The sequence below is a fragment of the Oculina patagonica genome, chromosome 6 (assembly GCF_052425735.1).
Source record: "Oculina patagonica isolate OP01 chromosome 6, crgOcupat, whole genome shotgun sequence".
NCBI classification, from domain to species: Eukaryota; Metazoa; Cnidaria; class Anthozoa; order Scleractinia; family Oculinidae; genus Oculina; species Oculina patagonica.
Genome location: NC_135763.1, coordinates 31,276,612 through 31,302,091, shown reverse-complemented (window position 1 = coordinate 31,302,091; position 25,480 = coordinate 31,276,612). Strand labels below are relative to the sequence as shown.

The 25,480-nt window shown below is 37.9% G+C and overlaps 2 protein-coding genes across 2 annotated transcripts; both read left to right on the top strand.

The window, feature by feature from the left end:
* The first annotated feature begins 3,176 nt into the window (after nt 1-3,176).
* On the top strand, nt 3,177-4,328 carry LOC144658027 (melatonin receptor type 1A-like). The gene has a single exon (XM_078518355.1). It carries the CDS (start codon nt 3,348-3,350, stop codon nt 4,326-4,328), a length of 981 nt encoding a protein of 326 aa, XP_078374481.1. The 5' UTR covers nt 3,177-3,347.
* Nucleotides 4,329-21,341: 17,013 nt separating this feature from the next.
* Nucleotides 21,342-25,310, top strand: LOC144658395 (uncharacterized). The gene is made up of 4 exons (XM_078518814.1): nt 21,342-21,540; nt 23,219-23,469; nt 23,808-23,923; nt 24,635-25,310. Exons 1-4 carry the CDS (start codon nt 21,444-21,446, stop codon nt 25,131-25,133), a joined length of 963 nt encoding a protein of 320 aa, XP_078374940.1. The 5' UTR covers nt 21,342-21,443; the 3' UTR covers nt 25,134-25,310.
* The last annotated feature ends 170 nt before the right edge of the window (nt 25,311-25,480 follow it).

Below are 25,480 nucleotides of genomic sequence, written 5' to 3'. Positions count from 1 at the left end.
TTCCTTTTAATTGCAAACACATAAAAACAAAAAACAGGGCGCTTAATTATTCACCAAACGGATCCCATGAAATATGAATAATATCCATTTCACTACAGCACAAACAATAATAATAATCAACACTATGGCACAAGTGCAGGTGCGAGTGAAAATGGCGATAGTGAATAGACCTCGAGCTCTGAATAGGCCTTATCACCTTTTATAATTAAGTTTTCATATACCCGCTCTGATTGGATGACAGTGTACTTTTTCAGTGTCGGTGTCACCATCACATATGCCAACACTTTCCCGTTTCTTGTCATCTTCTTGACCTACGAGATGAGAGCTTCGCTCGTTCCTCACAATCGCGGAGTATTCGTAGTCGGAACGCGGTCTAAAAAACAACATTCAACCGAATAGGCATTAAAGAAACGAGAAGTAATGGCTATTGTGTTGGAGTTCACATATAATAGCACGCACAGCTACATTTTCGTGTAAAACAAGCAATTCAAAAAACAAAGCCCCTAACCCTGGCGTCAAGCTGTGCGTGCAGAAACCTTCACAAAACAACAAAGAAGCTAGACAACAACCTCGTTCGCGGCTCGAACAAAAACGGTGAACTTACCAGGTCATCGCTTCGCCGGCATCACTCTACGCCCCCCCGCGCCCTCCTCCCGCAGCCACGTCGTGGTGTGTCGCGGCGCCGGCCGGTCCACGGGGGTGTGCGGGGCGTTCACCAGTCGTCCGGTCCTAGCTCGGACTCGGTCGTCCTCGCGGCTGGTGCGGGTTCCTGTGGTGCGCGTGGCTCTGTCTCCCAATCTTTCTTCCTGTGCTTTGTTCGTACTTCGGTCGCGTCCTGCCCACTGTTTTCCTTCAAGGTTGAATGCGCGATTCGGGGAAATGTTTCTTTCTGCCTCGACGTCTCGGTGCCTGGGCGACTGAGCACTTGTAGGGGAACACTCGCCTACGGCTCGCGTTTCACCCTACACTTCTTCGTGCTCCCGCTTCCTCGTGCTTTACAGAACAGAGCACAGTCGGGCTTCTTTATTTGTTTAATCAAAGACCTTATCAAAGCGGGTAGAAATTACAATTACAAACATGTCCAGAATTTGAATTTTTTAAAAGATATTTGTCGTCGGATTCCCATACAAACACCGTAATTTCTACCCGCTTTGCCTACTCGTCAAGATGGCGTCGAAAACCGTGATAAGGCCTATTATGTCTGTCCTGAATGTTTCTAGTATAGTTATATAAATGCAGTCACATTTCAATTCTATTTGCCAAAAAGCCAACTGTTCTTTAAAAGATTTTCAAAGACAAGCTTGTGTGTGTCTTTTTTTTAAGAAATGTTTATGCCCATTTATACTATAACTTTTATGCCAACTTTAATTAATGAACAATTTATATGAGATGGTTCAATATAGGTAAGACCAAGGGTGGTCTGTGTATTAATTCATTGGATTTTTGCATTTAATATTAGAGTGGAGGAAATCTTGAAGTTTAATTTTTTGTACGTGAAGTATTTTTTTGTTTGTTTGTTTTTTTTTCTCGTGAAACGTCTTTTGTATCCGTGTTACTTCACGGTTACATGGCTTTGAGTGTAGAAAACCTTTCCAAAGTTTAGTGTGAAAAAATATATTGTTTTCAAATGCCTGAAGAGAAAGAAAACTTACAAATAAATTACGTTCGCCAATTTGTTATAGATTTTCGACCGAGCGTTGTAAAAACCGAAATCAGAGTAATCACTCTGACCAAACACAAAGGACGTGGGCAATCTAGTGAACCAAACTCGAAGCAGGTGCAGGTAGCTGAGGAAAAGCGCGGGAAAACGTGTGTGAGCCAATCACGAGTGGTTTTGGTTATATTTTTGATTGGTCGAGATCGTGGCGAGGTTTTTTTAACAAATTACTTAGCGTAGAAATGCAAAATCGATGCAAACGCCGCGGATTACTTTTAGCACTCAAGTGAAGACCGCTCTTTCTAGTTTCATGCAGCATTCTGTCTTGCCAAATTAGCTTAAAGCTTTGAACGGACAACCTTAAATAATTAAATTAGCTGTACGCGTATCACGAGTGAGTCGGTTATTACACAAGTTCTTATCTCAGTTAATATTAGAATATTTTTTCAACTCCCCAAAAAACAAGTTAACATTTTAAGTTGGTTTTAGAAAAAAAAGTAACAATAATTCAAAAAATTCTGAGAAAGAAAGATGTAAATAAATTACAGATGGCTTTCGACATCACGTCTCTGAAATGAAAGAAAAATTGCATGCCCCGAGTAGGATTCGAACCCGCGTCTCCCTGTTACTAGTCAGGCGTAATATCCACTACACCATCGGGTCAAAAAATTCTCCTTTTTGTAAATTGACTATTATTACAAGTGTATAAGTAATGATTAATCTTCATGTAAGATTATCTCTTCTTATTGCAGAAGTGTCTTTCTTACTGTCAAGTGTCAGTTCTCATTGTTTTTTTCGTATAGAGTACTGGGCCCGGTTGTTCAAAGCACGTTGCTAATCCAGGATTAGCGTGAAATTTGTTTCGTTTTTTTCGTGGGTTCTGTTTTTCCGTCCCACGTTTGTGCCTCTCCTCCTTGCGCCCTCAGGTTCTTGTCACTTCCGGTTGCGTCGCCCCCGCCCTGGTTTTCAAGTACGGTGTAAAAGGAAGGAGTTTATACTCTCGCTAAAGGTACGCCATGTTATTACAGCTTCCGTAATTAATTTTTCAGATATAAACTAAGGTACGAAAACGTAAGCTAGTAAAAATTGTTGCGTAAAATAATAATAAAAAATAATCTTTCGATTTTTTGGGTTTTTATGTTTCGTCGACCCGTGAACATCTCGATTTCTCGGCTTGGTAAAAATAACTCTATGGAAATCCACCTTGTAAAGAAAATGAGAAAATGTGTATCAATTGACGGAAATTTCTTAACCAGCCTTTATTTATTTTATTTTTTTGCCTACAAAACAAAGAAAATAATCTCAACATGAACGGCCATATTTACAAAGAATTACACTCTCCTCTTGAATATTTATTTAGCCGTTTTCAATTATGCGGATAATCAATTAAGGAATTACTTGCGTAAAATATGAAGAGAAGAAAACAAAAAATCTAGCTAAAATGATATAATTGACGAGAAATCTCTTTTTGTAACATAAGAATGGACGCTTTTGACATCCACTGGACATTAAGGATATAAAGGCGATGCAGTTTAATGGGCACAGATACGATTTAAATTAGCAGTTAATTGCTTCCTGGTTTATTAATTCATGAAACAGGTTTGTGTAACAAAGTAAGCCCTGTTATTGAAAAGGAAGTAAAGTTTACTTTCAACTCGAAAACGTTCGTTCATTTTTGATTGAGGTTGAAATGGACGCCAAAACCGTTTCTGTTCAAGTTGTCAAGACCTTTCTCGCAATAACCATAGCACTGGTCTCAATTATTGGCAATACCATGGTGTTGGCAGTTGTATACCGAAACCAGCGTCTTCGAACTGTAACGAACGCTTATATTATCAACCTCGCTGTATCTGATATCCTGATGGCAGTGTTTTGTATGCCTTTAACGACCATTGCTTTGATAACCGTTAAATGGCCGATGAGCGACACCGTTTGCAAGTTCCAGGGCATTCTTGGTGTATCATTGTCCTTCATTTCTCTACAAACAATGACGCTCACCGCTGTAAATCGGTACTTTCGTATTGTTCGTCCCGGAAAATATCCATCCATATTTACCAAGCGGTCAACAATCATCATGATAGCTGCAATATGGCTTGTAGGACTCTCTTTTGGAGAGCTGTACGTTTGGGCTAGCGGCGGCGAAATTGTCTTCCTTCAAAAGGCAGGCACTTGTTTTCCTCGTTATGTTCCTCTTGTCGTTTCAATACCCGGCTACCTGCTCCCATCCATCTTGATATTCGCGTGTTATTTATTGGTTTATAAAGCTGTTCGTCGACACTCTCTAACAGTAACATGCACGCTGCAGCGAGGGGAACAACCACTAGGGCCAAATTGCGAGGAAATTAATGCTACCAAAATATTGTTTTTCGTCATGCTTGGTTTTATTCTCTGTTGGGTGCCGACACAAGTTATCGGCCTGATTCTGGCAAAAATCATGCATACTTTACCTCCAGAGTATCCGTGGATCTGTTTTACGCTTGTCTATTTATCCTGTGCAATAAATCCCATAATCTATGGTGTCATGAATCATAAGTTTCGGAAAGAGTTTAAGAAGTTAATATCGTCAATCAAGCAACGTCTAGTTCAAATGTGCTCGGCGCTCATGTTGACAAGACATTTTAGAACAAATCCAGAAACTCAACAAGAAGAACTGGTTTTGCAAGCAATTTGAGAGGAACTTGATGGAAATGTTCAAATTTCATTTTCGATTTTAATGTAGGTCAAACGCTTGTGAACACTGTATATTTTCTTTCTTTCTGGCTGGAACTACGGCGGTAAATAGTTAACAATAAGGAAGTAAGTCCTTCAGATTTCGAGAAAAAATACAAGGAGCTCTGGGAAATTCAATTTTGCTAATAACTACACGTTTAATTATTTTAGTCCACTCCTAAACAAAGGTTTAACATGATCGGGAAGCCAGTGCCTTTCACCATATCAGTCTTAACTGACAGTCATCGTTTCTTCTTTAGGATGTGAAATAGTTGATATAGTCATTGATTCAATTCAAACGTCACCTACGCAACGTTAAATTTTTTAAAAAATAAAAAATCTGTATTCTCTCATTTCTTCAATGACCTGATATAATAAATTAAACCGGCCAAGTGCAGCTGGTCGGCTGTCAATGTCAATAAAGTATGTGTCGGTTTGTTTGATGTGTAGTTTTTCCGCCATTCATTGAGCGCGGTTCGTTAAAAAAAGTACCTTTGCAAATAAGGAAGAATCTTTGTGTCAGTGTGTTTGCTTAAGTTTAATTTCACTGTTTGTGCTGTTGAAATTGTGAACCACCAAAAATGTAAACTGTTCCGCCAAAAATTTTTAAGGAAAAAAATGAAGGGAATTCCTCACAAGGCGAGACAAGATGTGAGGCTAAATACAGTGGAACCCCGATATAACGATCTTCGATATAAAGATATTCCCGATATAAAGAAGAATATGTTATGTCCCGGCAATAATAAAAAATAAGGGAGGGAACCCCGAAAAAAAGAATCCTCGATATAAAAAAATAATTTTGCTGCCCCCTTGGCATATCGTTATATCGGGGTTCCACTGTAGTGAGCGAGGTTAATTGTTTGTGGATCCAAAAGCAAAAACTGAATGGATCAGATTTAATTTTGTGTAGATTTTTTATATCTTTTACTCTCTTATTTAAGCCTTTCTATATTTCATTCCCTTCTTGGTATGATATGTTATATTTGACAAAGTTGTTATAGATGCGATTACGAATACCTTATTGTTACTTATTTTCGGGGACTTAATTTTCGCGAAAGACCTGCGAAGAAAGGTTCTTGCGATGCGAAAATTAACGACGCGAACTTTAATACCTTTCTATACAATTCGCTATGATTAATCAACGTTGCCGTCCGCAGATTAATATAACAATAGAGTTGATGTTCGCGGGCGTAAATATGGTTTCGGCCCGACTCAGGCTCATTTTAGCCCAGCCGCAGGCGGCTAAAATGAGCTCTGAGAAGGGCCAAAAACATATTTACGCCCAAGAAAATCAACTCTATTACTATTATAATAATTTCAGAGGGCATTTAGTTAAGGAATCAAAAACAGTAAGCGATATCTTGAACACTGCCGACTTGCGAGTCGGCGTTTATTTCTGATTGTAAACCAGATTTTTAAGTTTACAAAACTCGGCAGAATTGAACATCGCAAAATTACTCAAAACAATCTAAGCTTGAAAAGGAAATTACAAAATTGTATCGGCAGCAAAGAAATAGTCGTCATTTAGAAGTGTTTAAATTAATTGTGCTGTTAACTGAACTGGCAGTTTGGAATATAAGCTTAACTGAGCGAGTTTCCCTCGACGAAGACAAACTTACATTTACTTCGCCGCCTGGATTCTTCTTTAACTTTCTGTAATTCCTCTTCATCTAGCTGAGAAGACTGAGAATTTGCTTCCCCGTTCAGTCCTTCAACAATTTTGTCGTTATAAAGCTTAAAAACAGTTTGCAATTGCAGATGGAAGCGTCTCGACTCAAGGAGCTTGAAGTGATGCCAGCTTTTGCCAGCCAGCAAGAAAACAGCGCGAACAGTTGAATGGTTTTCAGTTCTGATTGGCTGGCTTTGTTATTTTCTTGTTTCTGATTGGTCCACGGCAGCGGGCTAAAATATATTTTAGCCCGTTGAATTCTCCATTTTAGCCCGCAAAATACGCCACAATGCCCCATGAAATGGTTATAATACAATACATAATTATCTTGGTACAGTCGTCAAACTAGCTCAACTTTGTTACAAAGGACATGTCAAACTGTTTTCAGTTTCGTTGTGTTATATGGTTTTGTTCAGTGTCATTGTAAACTATTGCTGTGGAAAATTAGTTCTGCCGATTTCAAGGCTTGCTCTTTGTTAACGTAGAGCAGTATTTTGACAATTTTCGCGAAATTTAGCTCCTTTAAACGTATTTTTGGCCAAATCGCGAAATTTAAGTCCTGCGAAATATGCCCGTTCCATTTTCGCGAAATTAAGTTCCCACGAAAATAAGTAACAATAAGGTATATAGTTGTAAGAATTGTAATATTACATGGAGAAGATGGTGAAACTACTCGCCTTTATTTAAAAAAAAAAAAAACATCAGAAATATGTCAGTTTTTTGTTTGAGAATAGAGGGGTAGGTTTACCATTTTGACAAGAAAAACGGTCGAATGAGTGCAGTTTTTTACATAAATTCGATTTTCTCCGCAACTATTCACATGTGTACTGCATAATACTACGTATCAATTTACGCAGAAGGAGGGGTATCAAATGGTCTTTACGAGCATTTGCGAGCATGCGAGCACAGCGTTTTTCTTTGACAAAAATTAGCTTTGCGAGCAACGAGCACTTTTCAAAAAGCTACCCCACTAAAAACCGAGCATGCGAGCACTTGTAAAAACGTGCGAGCACGAGCAAACGAGCACCCACAAAAATTTTGCGAGCATTCCGAGCAAAAGCTTAATTTTGCGAGCACTGCGACATTTTGAGGGACCATTTATGACCCCTAGAAGGTAAAATTTCTCAACATTATACGAAGCAATTTATATTCTACGCGGTTACCCATTACAGTCAAAACGTAGTCATTAAAAAATTCATATCCTTCCAATTTTAACATAGAATGAGTTCAAAATGGCATCCTTTCAAAATAATTAAAACTTGTTTAATTTGTAGTTTCCTTTCCTCCAGATTTATAACCACAATTCTTTAATAAAAAATAAAAATAGTTCAAAATCATTTCGTCATTTTTTTTTTTAAAATTACAACAGAGGTATGACGAAAAGAGGAGATGTACACATATATGTGTATAGAATATTTTTAATTATCTTGAGAAAAGTTAAAATTTAAAGAATAGATGTACACATATATGTGAATAGAATATTTTTAATTATCTTGAGAAAAGTTAAAGTTTAAAGAGGAGATGTACGCATATATGTGTATTAATAGTACGCATATTAAACACAACTTACTTAAAAACATATAAAAACCAAAAGAATGAAATGATTTATCTCTACTTAAAATGTTTGGTTCTCTGCAGTTAATAATACGGTATTATTATTTTTTACAGTCACTTAAGTAAAATTACATTAAGAGAAAAGGCTTGGAAAACAACGAAAAATACAGAATAGCCACATAAGTACGCTTTTGGGGAATTGGAACTCGCATCAAGAAGTTCTAGTGCAGGCGACGTCATTTTGTCATCCATTTATGGAAAAGCAAAACTTTCTGTTCTTTTTCATACTGCATGTACAAAATCGGGAATTAAGTTTTCGTCTACTTTTCTTAGCTTAATTTGTATTAAAGAAAAGGCGTTTATTTACAAAACAGACTTATTAAATGAACGTTAAGTGTAGAAAGTGTAAAAAGTCTTCAGTCCGAACTTAGACAGATTTTGTTTCGTTTTCCCTTTCCAAATATGCTAAAATATCGTAGTGTGGTTGACGAAGTCATCGATAAGAAAACATAATATTTAATCTGAAGCCATCCAATCAAATAACTGATTTATGGAATAATCTAAATTAATATTGATATTTTAGAACGCTCTGTCAGAATAGCCATACCTTTTATTTGTATAGTATTAATAGAAATTTCTAAAAACTTTGGCATTGTATGATCGTATTAATTCCGCTTTGTCAGATATAGTTAAACATAATCACTTAGATAAAATTTTAATTAATTTAAGTTTTTTGATACTTAATATACAGACAAGGTTTTGGTGAATATATACGACGAAATATATATTATACGTTAAAGACATTAGGCAATTGCTGCCAATAAATTGATTTGCGGTACTTATTTTCCTCATGCAAGGCATAGGTTTTGTTTGGCATCGAACGAAAAACTAAATAAACAAAGAAAGTCCCTTGGCATGATCCATGCTGAGAAGAACAAATTTAAATGATAACTATGCTATGAGGGAAGCTTGTAAGGAATTATGTTTTACTTATAACACTGGGCCCAATAACCTAAGCTGTGAAAGAAAAAAACATTTATGTTTCCTGTTTTTGGACTTAAGGCTTTGTTTCGTTTGTTTACATGCTAATTCATTAATTGGAAAACAGAAGCACCTGTCAACATATAGATATCGCGATCGACTGATGAAACGAGAGATATTGACGTGAATAAGAGAACAAAATTTCCATATATATTACACTTTTTCGTTGCCAATATCTAATGCACGAAATCGTCGCTTCAAGGATGTCTTTTTCGAGTGATGGGATTTTGAGGAATTCCACGACATTTACAAAAAGGCTTCTTGCAAATTGCTGCATCAATAATAACATTTATATAAAATAGACAAAGGACAGCCGAAAGGAACATTCAAGGGATTCGTTACTGGAAGCCATGTCAGACATTCTCATCGCAATAAAGGTGCTGATAATTGTTGCAATCGCTATCACGGCCGCTGGAGGGAACTTGTTAACCATAGCTTCATTTGTTCGAAACCGTCGTCTTCGAACGCAATCCAACATACTTGTGCTGAGCCTGGCGATTTGTGATCTGCTTTTCTCGTGTACGGTGATGCCGTCAAGTGCTTCACAAACCGCAATGGATCACACCCGAACTGTTGGCCAGTTTGTATGTGGTTTAACAGCTCATTTATCGTGTTCGCTATCGTTTATTAGTGTGGAACTGTTAACATTGATGGCACTGAATCGATATTTTATAATTGTCAAGCCCGCCAAATACGCGAAGTTATTTTCTAAAAAGTCCGTTACCGTATTTAGTGTCTTAGCCTGGATATGTGGGATCATCTTTGGAGTACTTACGCTTCTGATGAGTAACTGGTCATTCCAGTATCTGGAGCCTATTGGGATATGCATACCTCATGGTGTACCGGTGGTTCTTTTAGTACCCTTCATGATTTGCACAGTTACTATTATTTTGTGTTATCGAAAAGTATTCAAAGACATCCGCCAGCACCACACAAGTGTCGCGCCATCATTACACGGTGGTCAAGACGGGCATCTTGGAACAACCGTAGAAGAAATCAAAATCACGAAAAACTTGTCTGCGGTAGTAGTCAGTTTGTTTTCTTGTTATGTACTAGCTGCCATTTTTGGTTGCGTCTATTATTTTACAGGAAATCGTTTTTCTTTGCTGCTATTCACTGGCGGCGTTCTCCGTTATTTGAGTAGTGCTTTGAATCCTTTAATATATGGCTTTTCTAACAGGGTCATTAGACATGAGTTTTTAAATATATTTCCATGCGATTTTAACTAAATATAACATACACAAAATTAATAATAACGGATGTTTTCTAACTGCAATGATACCCAAAAATTGTCACTTAATTCATGTTTTTTTTATCAACATTGACTGACTGTTCGTTGACACGTCTAGCTCTTTAGAGGGTCCAGAAGGAGGGGGAGGGGACCGGAGTGGAGGGCCATATTTATCTTTTTCCCAGCCCATAGTTTGTTTTTCAATTCTCATTCCCAAGTTCCATTCCCATTTGTATTTGTGATTCCCAGTCTCAGTGAATTAAATTCCATTTTCCCAGAGGAAAATCTTAGTTCCCATTTAACCCCTTCATACCCTCTCCACCTTCTCTTAAATCTGCTCGGGGGCTGTGGTACAATTTCTGTGCCACCGAATAGGCCGCGTAGCCCGTTTGTACAATTTTTTATACTCAGTTCGTTTTCACTGTTTTAGCATCTTTATTACCATGGGCTCTGAGTCAAACGAGGCATCGTTTCTAAATCAAACTTTCAGAAATCAATTAAATGAGTATTGTTAGATATTTATAGAAAATGAAAACGCATTCATTCCAACCCCATTCAAGTAATTAGGCCATCATTTTACGTTCCTCCAATCGGTGCTGTCCACTGTTGTTTGTTCTTAACTTGCTCGGAAACGTTAGTTACACAACCCAGCAGGTTTGGGAAGATCTGAAGGCTGCTTGAAGTCAGGAAGCTGTAATTAGTCTAGCCATCCGATGTTATCGCTTCCGTAGCAACGATTCAGGCCAGGTGCCATGTGTGGGTCGAGTTCATTGCATTGTTGTTCTTGACTTGCTCGAAGAGGTTTCTCCGGGATCCCCGGTTTTCTCCCTTCTGCAAAATCAACATTTCCAAATTCCAATTGGACCTTGATATAGTTCCCACATGAAAGCCTGTGCTAGGGCTGATGTGGCTTGCTCTCTCAATATTGCAATTTATTAATCAACTCGGAGTTCGCATCGTTATTGTATTGTTAGGTCGTGTGTAATTAATCAATCAAATTCGAGGATTCAGGATTTCGGACCTCTGAGATGATTAAGAATAGATAAGTGCTTTTTTTTATTTCTTTTGAAAGATATACAAAAACAAATTAAGGTAGATGCTTTTGTGAAGGTAGCTTAAGATCTCTAAAGATCTATCTTTAGCTCTCTCAATATTGCAATGTATTAAGGGACCATTCATTTTTTAGAAGGGGGGGAGGGCCGAGGAATCCTGTGTGATTCAGTTGAAACTTTTTGGCCCCCCCAGAGGAAAAATGGAAGGCCCTCCCCAAAGGAAAATTTGCACCCCCCACATCACTCAAAAAAATCAATCAAACCTCCCTTCTGTTCCAAACCTGCTAAACTGGAGCTCTGACAGCATACGCTACAAAATGTTCATGACTTTGTCTATTTCTCTTAAACGAACATATTTTCCAGTTTCCTATATTCTACCATCATTCTTTGCTTCATCTCACTCTGAGTCATCTTCAGAGTCATTTCCAAATCAAAAAGTATTTCATCCTCACTGGACCCTGTATCATCTTCTGACTGTGAATCAGACTCCGAACTACTCATTTGAGATCTGTTTGCATGAACTGCAATGTCAGTCTGAGAAGCATTTCTCAAAATTTGCTGACAAATCTGTTGGCTGATGTGGGCAGATATTACCTGAAGCTTCTGCAATTTTGTCATTTTTGCCTTTGGCAAGTGGTGATAATTGAGATACTTGTCAAGTTCACAAACCTTCAACTTTTTAGTTCTCCAACTTCATAAATCCTTTCCAGTCGTAATCATTATAGCTCTTTGTTTTCTCTTTTAGGTTGTCTTTTCTTGTCGCCTTTCTTCTCTATATTCTTTATCTCCAGGTTCCTAAATCTGTGCTGGTAATACTTATTGGAGAACTCTTCTTTTTTCCAATCTTTCCCCCACGTAGAGTTTTCGTAGTTGAGCGCAGGTTGGAAGTCATCAGGCTCTTTGGCACCTCATCTTGTGACGTGGAGTACTATTAGGTGAAAGGTATGGTATGTTGGTAGTTTTGGCTCAGGTAGGGACGTGGTGTGCGCTGTACTATTCTGACAATCCACCCTCCACTGAGCAAGAGGAGCAGTTCTCCCTCAGACTTCAAACATCTCCCTTGGGTACTCCAACCTCTCCCCGCTCTATCGACTGTTATCTTTCGAAATAGGAGTGCCCTGGAACCCAAGACGTTTTGTTTTAGAGGCAGAGTGTACTTTACCAGTGTTTTGTAGAGAACTGATTTCCAGCTTCTCTGACACTATACTGAGAGAAAGCCATGGGTGCGGCTCTCCATCATACGGATACGAACCTCTTCTCCACCGCCTCATTTTCCATCATTACTCCTCTTTTTTATCCTTTCTGACAATATTTTCATTCCCTACAACTGGCTCCATCAACTCATCTCCGATACGCATTACTACTTCACCTCTTCTACCTCTTGCCGTGTACTCTTCGTCTGTCACTTTGTGTCGCGATCTTCTCCCTAACCTCACTCGTTCTCACACCCTGTCCTCCATCTGTGAGCTCTGTGCAGGGTCTAACTGGGGGCGGTTGATGGTAGTTTCTGTATGTTTTTCTTTGCCAGCGTTGCTCTTCTCCTAGTTGTCTTTCTCTTACTCTGTGCGGCAGTCTTGTGTGACTCGGTTAATTTCCCTTTCTCGGGGCAGCTCCTTCTCCCCGCTTCCCTTGGGCTTCTTGGCCTCACTACTATCCTTCTATTTGGTTCTTTGTGTGGTGGGAGTTTTTTTTTGTTCTCTGCTTAGCTTGCCCAGTTCTCCTGCGACTCTGGTCTTTGTTTCTCTTCACTTTTCTCCCTCCTTCTCATATCGGTGAGTAGCTGGAGTATATACACTTGGTTGGCAATTTTTGGTGCTTTCTGCTTGTGCTTCATCGACTGGCTGAAAAATCACTTGGTTTCTTGCTCCAGTCATACCAACTCGGTTCCTGGCCTCAAATAGGCTTTATGTGTCATTGTCAGTAAGAACCGGGCAAGCTCCACGGATCGAGGTTGGCCGATTCCCTTCAAACTTTCAGCGTTTTTTCTCTATCGGATAAGATTACGATCGGTGCTATTCTTAGTAAAATAAAATAAATTCCTTCGGATTTTGACCACCCCCTAGTTTTTGGAGCAAATTAAGCAAGATACGGTGGCAAATTTATGTCAACTTCCACGGCTAATTTTACTAACGTCGGATAACCCTTGATCATTTTTACGACTGTTACGTATTGTCCGGCATATAAATAACTCATTTCTGTAATATAAACGATTTTGGATAAAAAGCTTTACTTTGGCTCGACTCCAAATATTAGCATTTTTTGGTTATCAGATGCAAGGCAATTTTTTGCAATTTTTAAAGCCAATTTTCTCCAAAGTGCGGCAGTCTCCTTTGAAACCAAACATATCTTTTATGAGTCCGTCCATAAGTCTAAATAAATCCGCAAACTCTCATTTGGCAAGTCAAAATCCCGTCGTGTGAACTTCCTCACAAATTGACCTAATTAGCATAATTTGATCTAATTTGCATAATTGTTGATTTCCCAGAAAATTGTCACGCTTTTTGTTTCATGTTGAAGGTGTTTATTATCTTCTTTTTTAGTATTAATAAGCACGATAGACTACTTTCTGAGAATAGTAGGTATACGTAAAGAATTTTCCCACTTACAAAGTAAAAGTCTATCCTATAGGCTTCCTAAGAATTTGACCAACTTGCACTATGCCTATTTGTTTGGGAAAACTTTACTTATGAGCTGTTCAGATGCAAACGATAATACACATCATCGTATTTTGTTTATTATGAAACTGATTGGTTTTTCAGGCGTAAAAAAGTCCCCACGTTCGGACTGTTCGGTGTCTGATCATATGCTATATTGAGTATACGACTGAACTGAAATGGCACTTATAACTAACATCGTGTGTTGTATTTAATCTACAATAAAGCAAAAGATTGACAGAACTAGTTAATCTTCATAACCAAAATCATTCCAAAAAGGTGGCCAGTTTAGTTACGCGTTGCACGCAAGTAGCTTGTTACTACACTTAAACCAGAATTTAATACACGTTTCAATATTGTTTCAATTTTTTTGTTTGACAACGTGACAGTTAGAGATTGTGTAAAAGTGATAATACGCTATTTGTTGTTGATCTCCCAGCTCGTTTTACTTTTTTCTGTCGGGACGAATAAATTTTATCCTTGATCACGTCTATACAGTGAATTTCTTACAGCATGTGCAACTATTCTAAATACTAATTTTCACCTAACTAGTAAGTAGTTCAGAGCTGAGTCCGATATTATTTGGGTACGAAATCGATAGGGAATAAAGAATACGAATGACGATTTTTACTGTGGAATAATAGAATAGGGCACCAGCAAGGTATAAATAATTTTAATAGAGCTGTAATAATGGAGATGCTAGAGCTGGTTAATGAAATCTCAATTATTCCTCTTCACCCTTGCGTTTCTAACCTAAATGGCAGTAGATGTCTACGTAACTACATCTACACAAATGGATGAATAATAAAATTCGAATCAATTTTGATATCTAAGCAACAAAAAGAACACTGACGATTCTACGTAGCTGGCGGTTTGTTGGCACGTAATGTCGAAGACGGGCTAAACTAGCCAATGGGTATCCTCGCGATTTTACATGTATTTAAAATGCCTGTCATCTCAGAGACTCTGTGTACCTAGCTTACAAGCCTTAATGGAGACGATGGGTTACAAAAAGCGACATAGGTGCATTTGGGACAATTCAGCTTATGTCGTAGGTTCCTTGGCAGAGTGTCCTCCACCACCCCCACCCCCACCCATCCCACATCTCCTTTCGACATCCTTTGTGACAAAATTATTAGTTATTAGCTATAAGCTTTTAGTTAAGTTACTTTTGAAAGCATGTACAAATTTCGGAAACTGCTTCAATGGCCTCGATGAAAGTCTTTTCTTGATAACGGTCCGCTTGTCATCAGATGTAGCTGCTTGCAGATTTCTTTCAGGACAATAGTTTGAGATTGAATTTTGTTGGTTTTAACAAGGTCGCATTAAAAAAAAAAATTGATGGTTTGCTTGCCCTGTCATCCATCAACAAACTTTTGAGAGTGTCCAAGGCCATCTCCGACACCACGGTGAATGTCTTCCTTAGTGATTTCCTCAGGGTCAATACCCCTATAGCGCTGCACTCTTCTTGGCGTAAATCTGCTGCTTCTCTTGTGCTTCCTGCTCTCTCCAGGCTTAAAGGTGAGCTGACCATCCTCGTTTCTAACATCTTCTCTCCTCGTTACCTGCAAAGGATCGGCCTTGTTTCTATTCTTGCACGCTCACCGAATTTTTTAGTCAAATTCTGACGTTATTCGCCATTCTTCAACACACATATTAAAAAATAATAACAATAAAATACGATCGCAACTTCACCACAAACTCAACATCGTAGTCGTGACAATCGCCATTTTCTTCCTCCTCCTCCTCCTCCTCCTCCTCCTCCTCTCTATCATCACATCTTCTTCTTCTTCGCATTTCATCAAATCTTTACCATTATCGTACCACGTTTTATGTGATTTTTTCAGGGGCCCCTTAGATAATTTAGCCTCCAAAATGGTAAAAAGGAGGCAAGGGGAGAAAAAATCCGAGCGGTTTCCGAAACGCTTTTCCTTCCAGACCTCACGCCGGCTACCCACGTAACTTTTTTGTTCCAGACCTCCTATTAGTAGAAATGTTTTAATTAATCATATAGATGCAGGGACATCATATTATTAATTATTTAAAATACGAGTGGCAATAATGGAAGCGCCCCAAGGATACGACAAAAAGAGCCTTAATCGGCCCAGTAGAGAATCTTATTATTTCCATTGACTCTCTTTATTTTTAAATTTCGACCTCTGAACCCACAGCAAGTACATTATCCCCCCTACCTCCCTGTCACACTAACCCTCCCATCAACAAGATAAGTTTCCCTAACAATTCTCCCTCCCAACGTGGATATTATATTAAGAAAAATTTTCAATTTTTTTTACGCTACCTTCCTTTTCGAGCACATTTATTTATACTTACAGAGCCATGGTAACAGTGGTGAATGATCTATTTTTCCAAGTTTTTGCTTACGTGGCGTGGCATCTTTATGCTTTCCCGCGGTCCTGTGGGTTTGATACGAGCATTATACTCTTTCTGTGTACCCAGTTTATCACTTTCTATTCTAGATAATTATCATGGGCATTTATTGTCATTTTAATAACAATGTGCCCGCTCGATTCAGGATCAATAACCTTCTAATAGCCTAAGCTGACACCCAGGCTTATAAGACGTGAGTCAGATAGATAGCTAGTTAATCATGATAGTGGATGGATGGATGGACGGACGGACGGACGCCCTACTTAAAGATTAGTCACCAGTACAATCTGCGATTGTGTGCCCTCTAAACTACAATATATTTTAACGTGTTGTTCCTAATTACTTTCCCTCTTCACTTTTAGTATGAAAAATATATTCGGGATTATTAATTTTGGTTGCAGAAAACGCCCAGCATACTATCGCTACAGGAGCGGCGGAAATAATTATACATTCCATGTTAAGAAAAAGCAAACGAGCAAACAATCGAAAAACTCTATGTAAGCATGCCCACTAAACTGGTAAAGAATTGTCATAAACACTTGAAGAGAATAGACGCCTTCAACATGAAATAATCACGGACAATTTTTCGGGGAGAATGAATTTCGTGAAAATATTTCAAATTTCTAGGAAGTTTGTAGGAAGAATTTTTGCTTTGTAGTGGGAAAATTTTTTAAATATACCTATTATTCTCAGAAAGTAGACTATGTGCTTATTAATACTAAAAAGAAGTTAATAAACACCTTCAAATGAGACAAAACGTGACAATTTTCTGGGAATTCAATTTAAATAATAAATATGTAATTAGGTCAATTTGTGAGGAAGTTCACACGACGGGATTTTGACTTGCCAAATGAGAGTTTGCGGTTTTTTTTAGACTTATGGACGGACTCATAAAAGATATGTTTGGTTTCAAAGAGACTGCCGCACTTTGGAGAAAATGGCTTTAAAATTTAATCCTTGCTTTCCAAAAAATGCTATATTTGGAGTCGAGCCAAAGTAAACTTTTTATCCAAAATCGTTTATTAAATAGTTATTTTATCCGGACATCGTAACATCGAAATCAAGGGTATCCGACGTTATATACCGTGGAAGTTGATATTCCACCTATCTTGTTTTCTTCAAAATGGGGTGGTCAAATCGAAGAATTTATTTTATTATACTAAGAATACACCGATCTAATCCTATCCGATAGAGAAAAACGCTGAAAGTTTGAAGGGGATCAGGCAACCTCGATCCGTGGAGCTTGCCCGGTTCTTACTGAAATGACACTTATCTCCTTGCTTATATAGGTTGTGGTGCCAAATTCTTCATTTTGAATACTGTATGCTTCTCATTCTTAACATACTTCTTTGGTGATGGGTACACAGATTGGACTTGTGCTCTGTTTTTGGCAGCTTTTTGGCAGTTTCATTCTTGTGACTGTGCTTCTTGGTTCTTTGGTCGGCCCTGTTATATTTGTTGTGCTTGATCTTGGCTTCTTTCCTTGTTTTTTCTTTGATAAGTATCCTTAAAATCCTTCCTTTTACTCTATGGTTTATGTACATTCTCCTTCTACCTGGTGTGGCCTTTCTTCTACATATTTCTTTCTTCTTTTCCTGTGAGCTCCCTGACCATTCTGCGCTTGACTCGATTTTCTTCAATAACGTTTTCATTCTTTCAACCTTTTTATTGCTGACAACCGTACTTGTTTTTTGTTTTGGACAAATTATTCTTTCAACGCTTTAATTCTCCTCTAGGTTTTTTTTTTCCATTCTCTTCTATTTTTTCTCTAACTCCTTTTTATTTTTTTCTCCATATGTTTTTTTACCTATATTAACTAACACTCGTTTCCTCTATGCCCGTCACTTCCTTCTCTTTCCATTCCCTTCCTCCTCTGCCACTTTCTTCTTTTTTTTCAACATCCAAACTTCCATAACCTCTCCTCGTATTTAAATTTCCTCTTCTTCCATTTTCTCCCCTTTCGGGGCAAAAAATCTCCATATCTGATTAACTATAATAACGTTTTCTTCACTTTCTTCACTCCTTCACAAGAGCAGCCAAACAGAAAGGCAATTTTCGACAGAACACTGCTGGCGGGAGATGCGTAGTGCAGGAGTATTTCCTGTTGATACTTCCCTTAATGAAGACCTTCTCTCGTTCCATGTTTGCCTGATCACTGCAGCTGATTCATCCTCTTTTTGATTACTCTTCAAAACTATGACTCCGTCGCCATATTGATCAACCTCGTAACCAAGCCTTCTAGAGCCTGCTATTTTTTCGCCAGCGTCATCCATTTAGATATATTCAAAATGGCGGATATGGACGTGCGTGAGTGGTTTTCAAAGCATCAACTTGGCGAATATGCTGACTTGTTTATTTCAAATGGTTTTGATTCTATGGAGTTAATTCTTGAGTCCGTGGATAAGCAGTTCTTGGAAGAAATTTCAAGAGCAAATCAGTTTACCAGGAAAACGACAGAAGTTGCTATTGGCACTTCGGCGACAAAAGAAGGATTAACGCCTCACCACATTCATAAAAACATGTACGATTGGTTTCATGAAAACGGCATTTCAGATTACTTCACTGCTTTTAAAGACAAGGGCTATGATGACCTTGTTGTTATCATCGAAGTTGTTTCTGATGAAACAATTGAAGAAGAATTTGCGACAGCAATCCCACTTTTGGGTCAGAGAAAAAAGTGGCTTTAGCAATACGCAAGACCAAAGAAGCAACTGGGCCAGTAGCAACTGGTTTAAAGCAAGATAAAAAGTTCCCAACTTCCTAAAGTGGACTGACAAACCCTTGGCCCCGAACCGTGGAAAAAAAATCCCTTGGTATATTCCACATCAAAAGGTGAACGTACCGAAGCATACATGGAACTTTTACCAAAATTTTACAAGGCTGTTTGGCCCTTTTGTTCTTCTGTTGGAGCATTTCGAAGATTTTCATGGAAGAAAGAAGCAGACAATACGAGACTAAAAAAGGTGAGATTAATGCAGAAGCAGCTTGACTTTGCTAGAGGGGACAATTTGGCTGCTTGTGGAAAGTATTTAGACGCTTCATATCTTCCAAAGCCTGGTGATGTAAGGGTTTTATCAGAGAATATTGCAAAGTTAACTGAACTTAAGGATGATTTTAACAAGCTCAAAGACGAACTACGAGTCTTTGACGAAAGTCTGTTTGATAAAACTGGTAGAAAACTCTGCCCTGGGAAGTCAATTCATCATGACTTTGACGTAGCTACAATTGAAAAATTAAACACCATGTCAAGGGAGCTTTCTTCATTTATTACTAGTCTCAGTGAAAGGGATCAAGAGGTAAAGAACACATTCAAGGGTCTAGCTTTAAAAGCTGGTACAACAAAATCCAGAAAGCGTAAGCAAAATGACAGGAAAGCAAGAAGAAGGAAGGAAATCAGATTAGAAAATGGTAGGAAGGCAGTTTTCAAAAGATTGCGCCAGACGTTGCCACAGAAGAGGTTATGGGTCTTACTAAGAAGGTAGATAAGGGAGATCTGATCATTGAGGAATTAGAGGGATTAGCAAAGAGAGAGGTAAAGATTTTGTAGACATCCTGGAAGCAGAGGATCATTTTATAACAGATGAGGCTAGAAAGTTCATTCTAGATTATTACCTGTCAGAGAAGATGTTGAAAGTGATCAGAGTTCTGATAGTGGAGATGATAGGGATGGCTGTGGCAGAGCCATTCCTACACAGTTATAGTTACAGTTACCAGTTGTGATTTTATGTATAACTATATATTCTAGTTTGATGCTTATTGTTTGTTTGATTCTTCCAGTTTATATTGGAGAGTATTTTTAAATTTGAATTTGTACACTACTTGTATTAAACTGGTGTAATTTTATTGTTTATGCAAAATAGAACTGTTTCATAACAATGTTGTTATTTTGTTGAAAGAACATATTTAATAATAAAGAAAAAAAAGAAAATTTTTGTTAGTATTTATAAATATAAAATGTTTTACTTTGGTCTTTAATAGTTAATATTTATTGAAAATAAAAGATTTTGATCTGGATAAAAATGGAGTGTTTTTCTACGCGCCCCCCTCAACGAAAATAACGATGACCCTCCCCTTTTGCCACTGTAAAAAATTAGTGACCCCCCCCCCAAGATTCCTCCGGCCCTCCCCCCCCTTCTAAAAAATGAATGGTCCCTAATTAACTCGGAGTTCGTATCGTTACTGTATTGTTAGGTCGTCACGGTAGTTAATCAACCGAATTCGAGGATTCAGGATTTCGAACTTCTAAGATGATTAAGAACAGATGAGTGTTTTTTTTTATTTCTTTTAAAAGAAATACGAAAACGAAGTATGGTGGAGGTATTAAGGTAGCTTTAGAACACCGATATTATCTATAACCATAATATGCATTATTAATCAGTTTCTGTTTAAGGCCTGTTGTACAGTTTTGCTTTTGAATTTGAAATAAAGAACTGTAAATTATTGCTATGTCTTTTTGTACCACAAATCATCTATTTTATCACACATCATCAGCTTTTCCTAAAAGTATCCAAAAGACCCCGAGGACACTTTCCTTTTGGACTTAATTTCTTGCATTTTTTGGTGATGTATGAAACGCTTTTCTCCTCCCGCTTTGCATTCCTCTTTGCACTTCTCCATACACTTTATTATCAAGCTTTTTAGAATGATTTGAGATGGCCACTGTCATTTAATTAGTTTTTTTCTCCTATCGGTTAATCAACCGAACCTACCGAAAAAAAAAATCTTTGTTTGTTTGTTTGTCTTTTCAAGCTTCAATCTCAGAAACCGAAAACGGTGATCTTAATATTTTAATCATGCGGAGGAAATAACCTGCTTTCCATTAGTGGCTTATAACAAAAAGTTACTGAAATAATTGACAATGATGGACTTTCCATAAGTTGGAAACTAATGTCACTTAAAATGTGCTCACTGCGTAATTAAACTCACAGGCTTATCCATTAGTGAACTCAATTAATAATTAATTTTCCAAGCCTTTAAAATATTAACACCATTCGCGCGATTTACCGCCAGACTGTGATGTTTTTCTTAAATAAAATCATAAATTGCTCATGCTTCTTCCGATATATATGGATCAAAATGAAGTTAATCTGAAAACTCTTGAATATTTTGTCTAACTAAGAAAACAAGTAAATTATAAAACTTTTACAAAAGCGAAGGCAATGATAATGCAAAGTTTTTACACAACTAACTCAACTGATTTCCTTCTTTCTTTCAAAGCGTGAAGTAAATATTCGGTAGCTAGGGTAACATGCTAATATTTATTGAAAATTAACACCCTCAATTAACCACCTGCTCGAAACCATTTTTTAAGGACAGAACCATGTTCTAATCCCATTTTAACATTTTGCAGTTTAGCCAGTAGAGGTAAATATTAACTGAGAGCGTTTAAACAAAGTCTTAAGTGTAAAACCCTGAAAACATCTCTTGACATTTTTACGGCATCACAAAGTAAATTTAAACAAATTTCATCTGGGTTTATAATCAATCCATGAAGTGGCGACGATATCAGTATTATTTCCAAGTGATATTAAGGTTGGCAGTATGCGCTGTTTGGATGTGTGGGGAACACACCATGGCACAGCAAGGTAGGGGCTTAAAACCAATATGAAAGTGAAGTTAAAAAGAACTGAACAGGCTAAAAATGAAGTAAACGCGCATATAAATTACTAAAAGGTCTCAAAAAATTATTGATCTGCAAACATATTCAAATCGTCCTAACCAGCCTGTTAAGCTAGGAAAAATAATTTTGTGGAGTCTTCAAACGTTAAAATAATTATATAATTAATAAATTCCAAAAAAGGTTTTCAACCCAATTCAAATGAGCAAATATAATCTGTACTCTTCAATTTGAAAAACCCGAAGCAGGTACATGTATGGTACATATTAAGCACTTCTCGATTTACTGTTAATACAAACTGTATGATGTAAAATGCATGAAGATTGTTCTTACACTAACGCGCTCTTTGGTGTTTCATTTAGAGGTTAGTACAATGTACATTGAGTATTAGAGGTAAATATAGAGATACGCAGGTGGCCAAGTATTTTCGACAAAGCTAGCATGATGCACTAACTTAGAACAACCGCTGCTCAATAGGTGTCAACAACTACTAGCGCCTTAGAAACCACTTATTAGAAACCACTTATAAACGAACACCTAGGCAAAACTGACCAATCAGTTTCAACGGACCAGAGTTAACACCATCAACTGACAAGCATTTTTTCACTTGACTCTAAATTAAGTTTACTTTTGCTAGGGTTGTCGGTTGTTATCGACAACAGTTCTTTCTAGAGGCACTCTCACCCGCGGATAATCTAACTTACTGAGCTACCTTTAGTCCTGGGTGTAAAACATTTTAGTTAAGGTTAGTTGATTGGGTTCATAAGCGAAAGATTTTTATTAGTCATTTTATAAGAAACCCGGCTTGTCAACAGTGCTTCTTTTTCTGTGATTCATCTTCACAGCTATGCGAAGACAGTTCCGTTCTTTTCTGATTAACATGCAATGTTGGATGCAATATCTTTAATTAATATACAATCTTCGTTCACTGTCCAAACTCCACGCGCGCAATTGGTTTAAATAGATCACGTGATTTTGCTTTACCTGTCGTCAGCAAACTCCGACAGTGCAGTATTGACAATAATGCACAAAAATCGTGCATTATTGAAAATGCCTTCAGCTTCAAGGCTTGTAGAAGTGGAAGAAAAATGTATTCCTCAAATTATCAACGATCCAATACCAAACAAAATCGAAGAGGATAACAACTTGAAGCGCTTTCATGTTTAAAGGTAAACTGCAGCTCAATAAATACATTTTTGTGTGCGATTGACTTGCTTGTAGTTTCTTGATTGTGAAAGCCATCGACTCGCCTTAAACAAGCTTCTCGCTGACTGTACTTATGAACGACCACAGCAGCTGATGAACGATTTTATGAACCATTTTAAGCTTTATTTATATTATATATTTATAGACTACACTTCTTACTTTTAAACATTAAGCTTATTGTTTGAAGTTCGTTAAGTCGATGATCGCTTGCAGTGTACTCAGATTGAATATTAAAAGGGTTAGAGTCTGTCTGTTCGTGTCTTGTTGACAAATACACGCACTTGCTGGCCTCACAATGAACTCGAAATTTTCAATACTGCACTCGGCTACGCCTCGTGCAGTATTGAAAATTTCTCGTTCATTGTGCGGTCAGCGCGTGCGTGTATTTGTCAACAAAACACTTACAACAGTCTCTAACCCATAATTGTTTATCATTACAGATGCTTGCAGAGTACTTAAGTTTACTGAACCAATAGAAGAAAGCTCCCTCACAGGACACGTTTTCAAGACGCTCACACTGGAGATAAAAGAGAACTGTGAATTGAAATGCTATCTAGAAAACGACTGCTTCTCATACAACCTTGGTCCACTGGTAGATGGCAAGTACGTTTGTGAGCTCAGCGATTCTGACGATGGACAACATCCTCAAGATCTTGTACCAAGACATGGATTTCTTTATGTTGCAACCAAAGTAAGGTTCTTGTATTCTTGTATTTCGACTTCGAAATTTCACAGTTGCCCTCCAAGCTTCGCTTCTCGGCCAACTGTTCATTTTTCGGACAATCTTTCAGCCTCGGGCATTATCCTCCAATATACCAGCCTCCTGAAGGGGTTTATTTACTAATTACCGGTTAACAGATTATTATACAGTAGTTTTCTTTTGAAACCTCTCTATAGTAATATGGAACGAAAGCATTTCTGACCTGCGTTTGATCTGTTGCCGTTGAAATTGTAACATTTTACTCCTTGTTATCAACTGCTTGCAAAATAGATTATTAAATAGTAGATACTTTTGTTCTTCTAAACCAGAATTCGTGTTCCAAGTCGGCTTGTTCTGCTAATGGTAAATGCCAGAATGGATTTACAGACTACGGCTATCGCTGTGAATGTCAACCGGGATTTGTGGGGCAGAGATGCGAAATCGGTAAGAACATTTTAATCTCCTTGCTGTTAGAACATCTTGGATGAATTTGACTTAAGTACATGAAGATTTTGTGTGTCAATTCGGTCCTGAATTTTTTGTTTTATACAATGTATGTTAGCTAAGATTGATAGTATAAGATAGATAGACTGACTGACTGACTGACTGACTGACTGACTGACTGACCGACTGACTGACTGAATGACTGACTGACTGCCTGACTGACTGACTGATCATGACTGACTAACTGACTGACTGACTGATTGAAGGACCGACTGACTGACTACTGATTGGATGTTAGTACAAAACCTCTTTGTAAGGGTTGCAATCTTCTGTGGCTACGTAACTTGAACTGTCTTGCGAGTTTACCAGTCATTGGATCGGTTTATTGCAGTTTTCAGTGAAATGCGAACTCTGAAATTTTTAAAATCCAACTGACGATTGCGTTTATCGCCGCCGCCTGTCAATCATAATTAAGGCGCATCTAACGAACCATGAAAAACAGAAACAAACAAAATAGATCGAAATCTACCAATCACAATCAAGAGACGTGACCTTTTGACCCAGTTGAAGTGAACGTCTGTTTCCCGAGAGGTCCGATAAGATGATTGACGGCAGCAAAAAGCGTTAACCGTTGGTTGAGGTTTGAATTTCAGAGTTTGCATATCACTGAAAACCGCAATAAAAGTACTGAACTTTTCCCTTTCGAATTGCTTTTTCATTTAGGAACATGGCTTAAAATCAACACCAATCCTATATGTTTTGGAGCGCGCGATGACGCTTATGGCTCCTTCACTGTTGCAAAGGCTGGGTCTATTTCAGCTTTAAAGCTGGTTCACGTATCAGGTGTCCTTGTCTGCCATCAACAAAGCACTACATCATACTGGGGCTGCGAAAGAGTCCTCTACGGCGATAAGACGCTTATGACAGTCATCACCTATGACAACCGCACCATGTTTTTGCCGACTAGACACACAGCTCGGATGGGTGCCCCCGGCCAAAACTGCGCTTCTGGATACTCCTACCATCTTGATGGCTTTGACGATCGTTCGCCAGAGCTCGTGTTTAAAATGAGTCAGTCAGGGGCCATGTCAGTTGCAGTAAACCAGGAGTTTCAAATATGGTATGGACAGGACATTGAGAATTGCAGTGAGATGAATAACAGTGGCCAGAGCTGTGTTCATGTGTATTTCTGGTACAATACTATTTATTGACAAAAAATTTATCATAAAAACTTGTATGCGAAGCACGTGCACAAAAACATTACACTTCAACTGCGCAGTTCCAAATAAAACGTCTAAGAAAATATGTCTAATAACTAAGGATGGACCGGTGCCATGTTTTTCAAAACGATACCATACTGATACGATATTGGCTCCTTTTATTCGATATCGATACTATGATGTCATTGACTTAGCTAGTATGTCACGTGACTTGTTTGACCAAACATAGGTATTTCTACTTTTTTATTTTTAATTTTTTTTTTTTTTTTTTTTATTTTTATATTAAAGTGTGGAGAAAAGGGCCCAAAAAAAAAAAAATTTAAATTTTTTTATAAAAA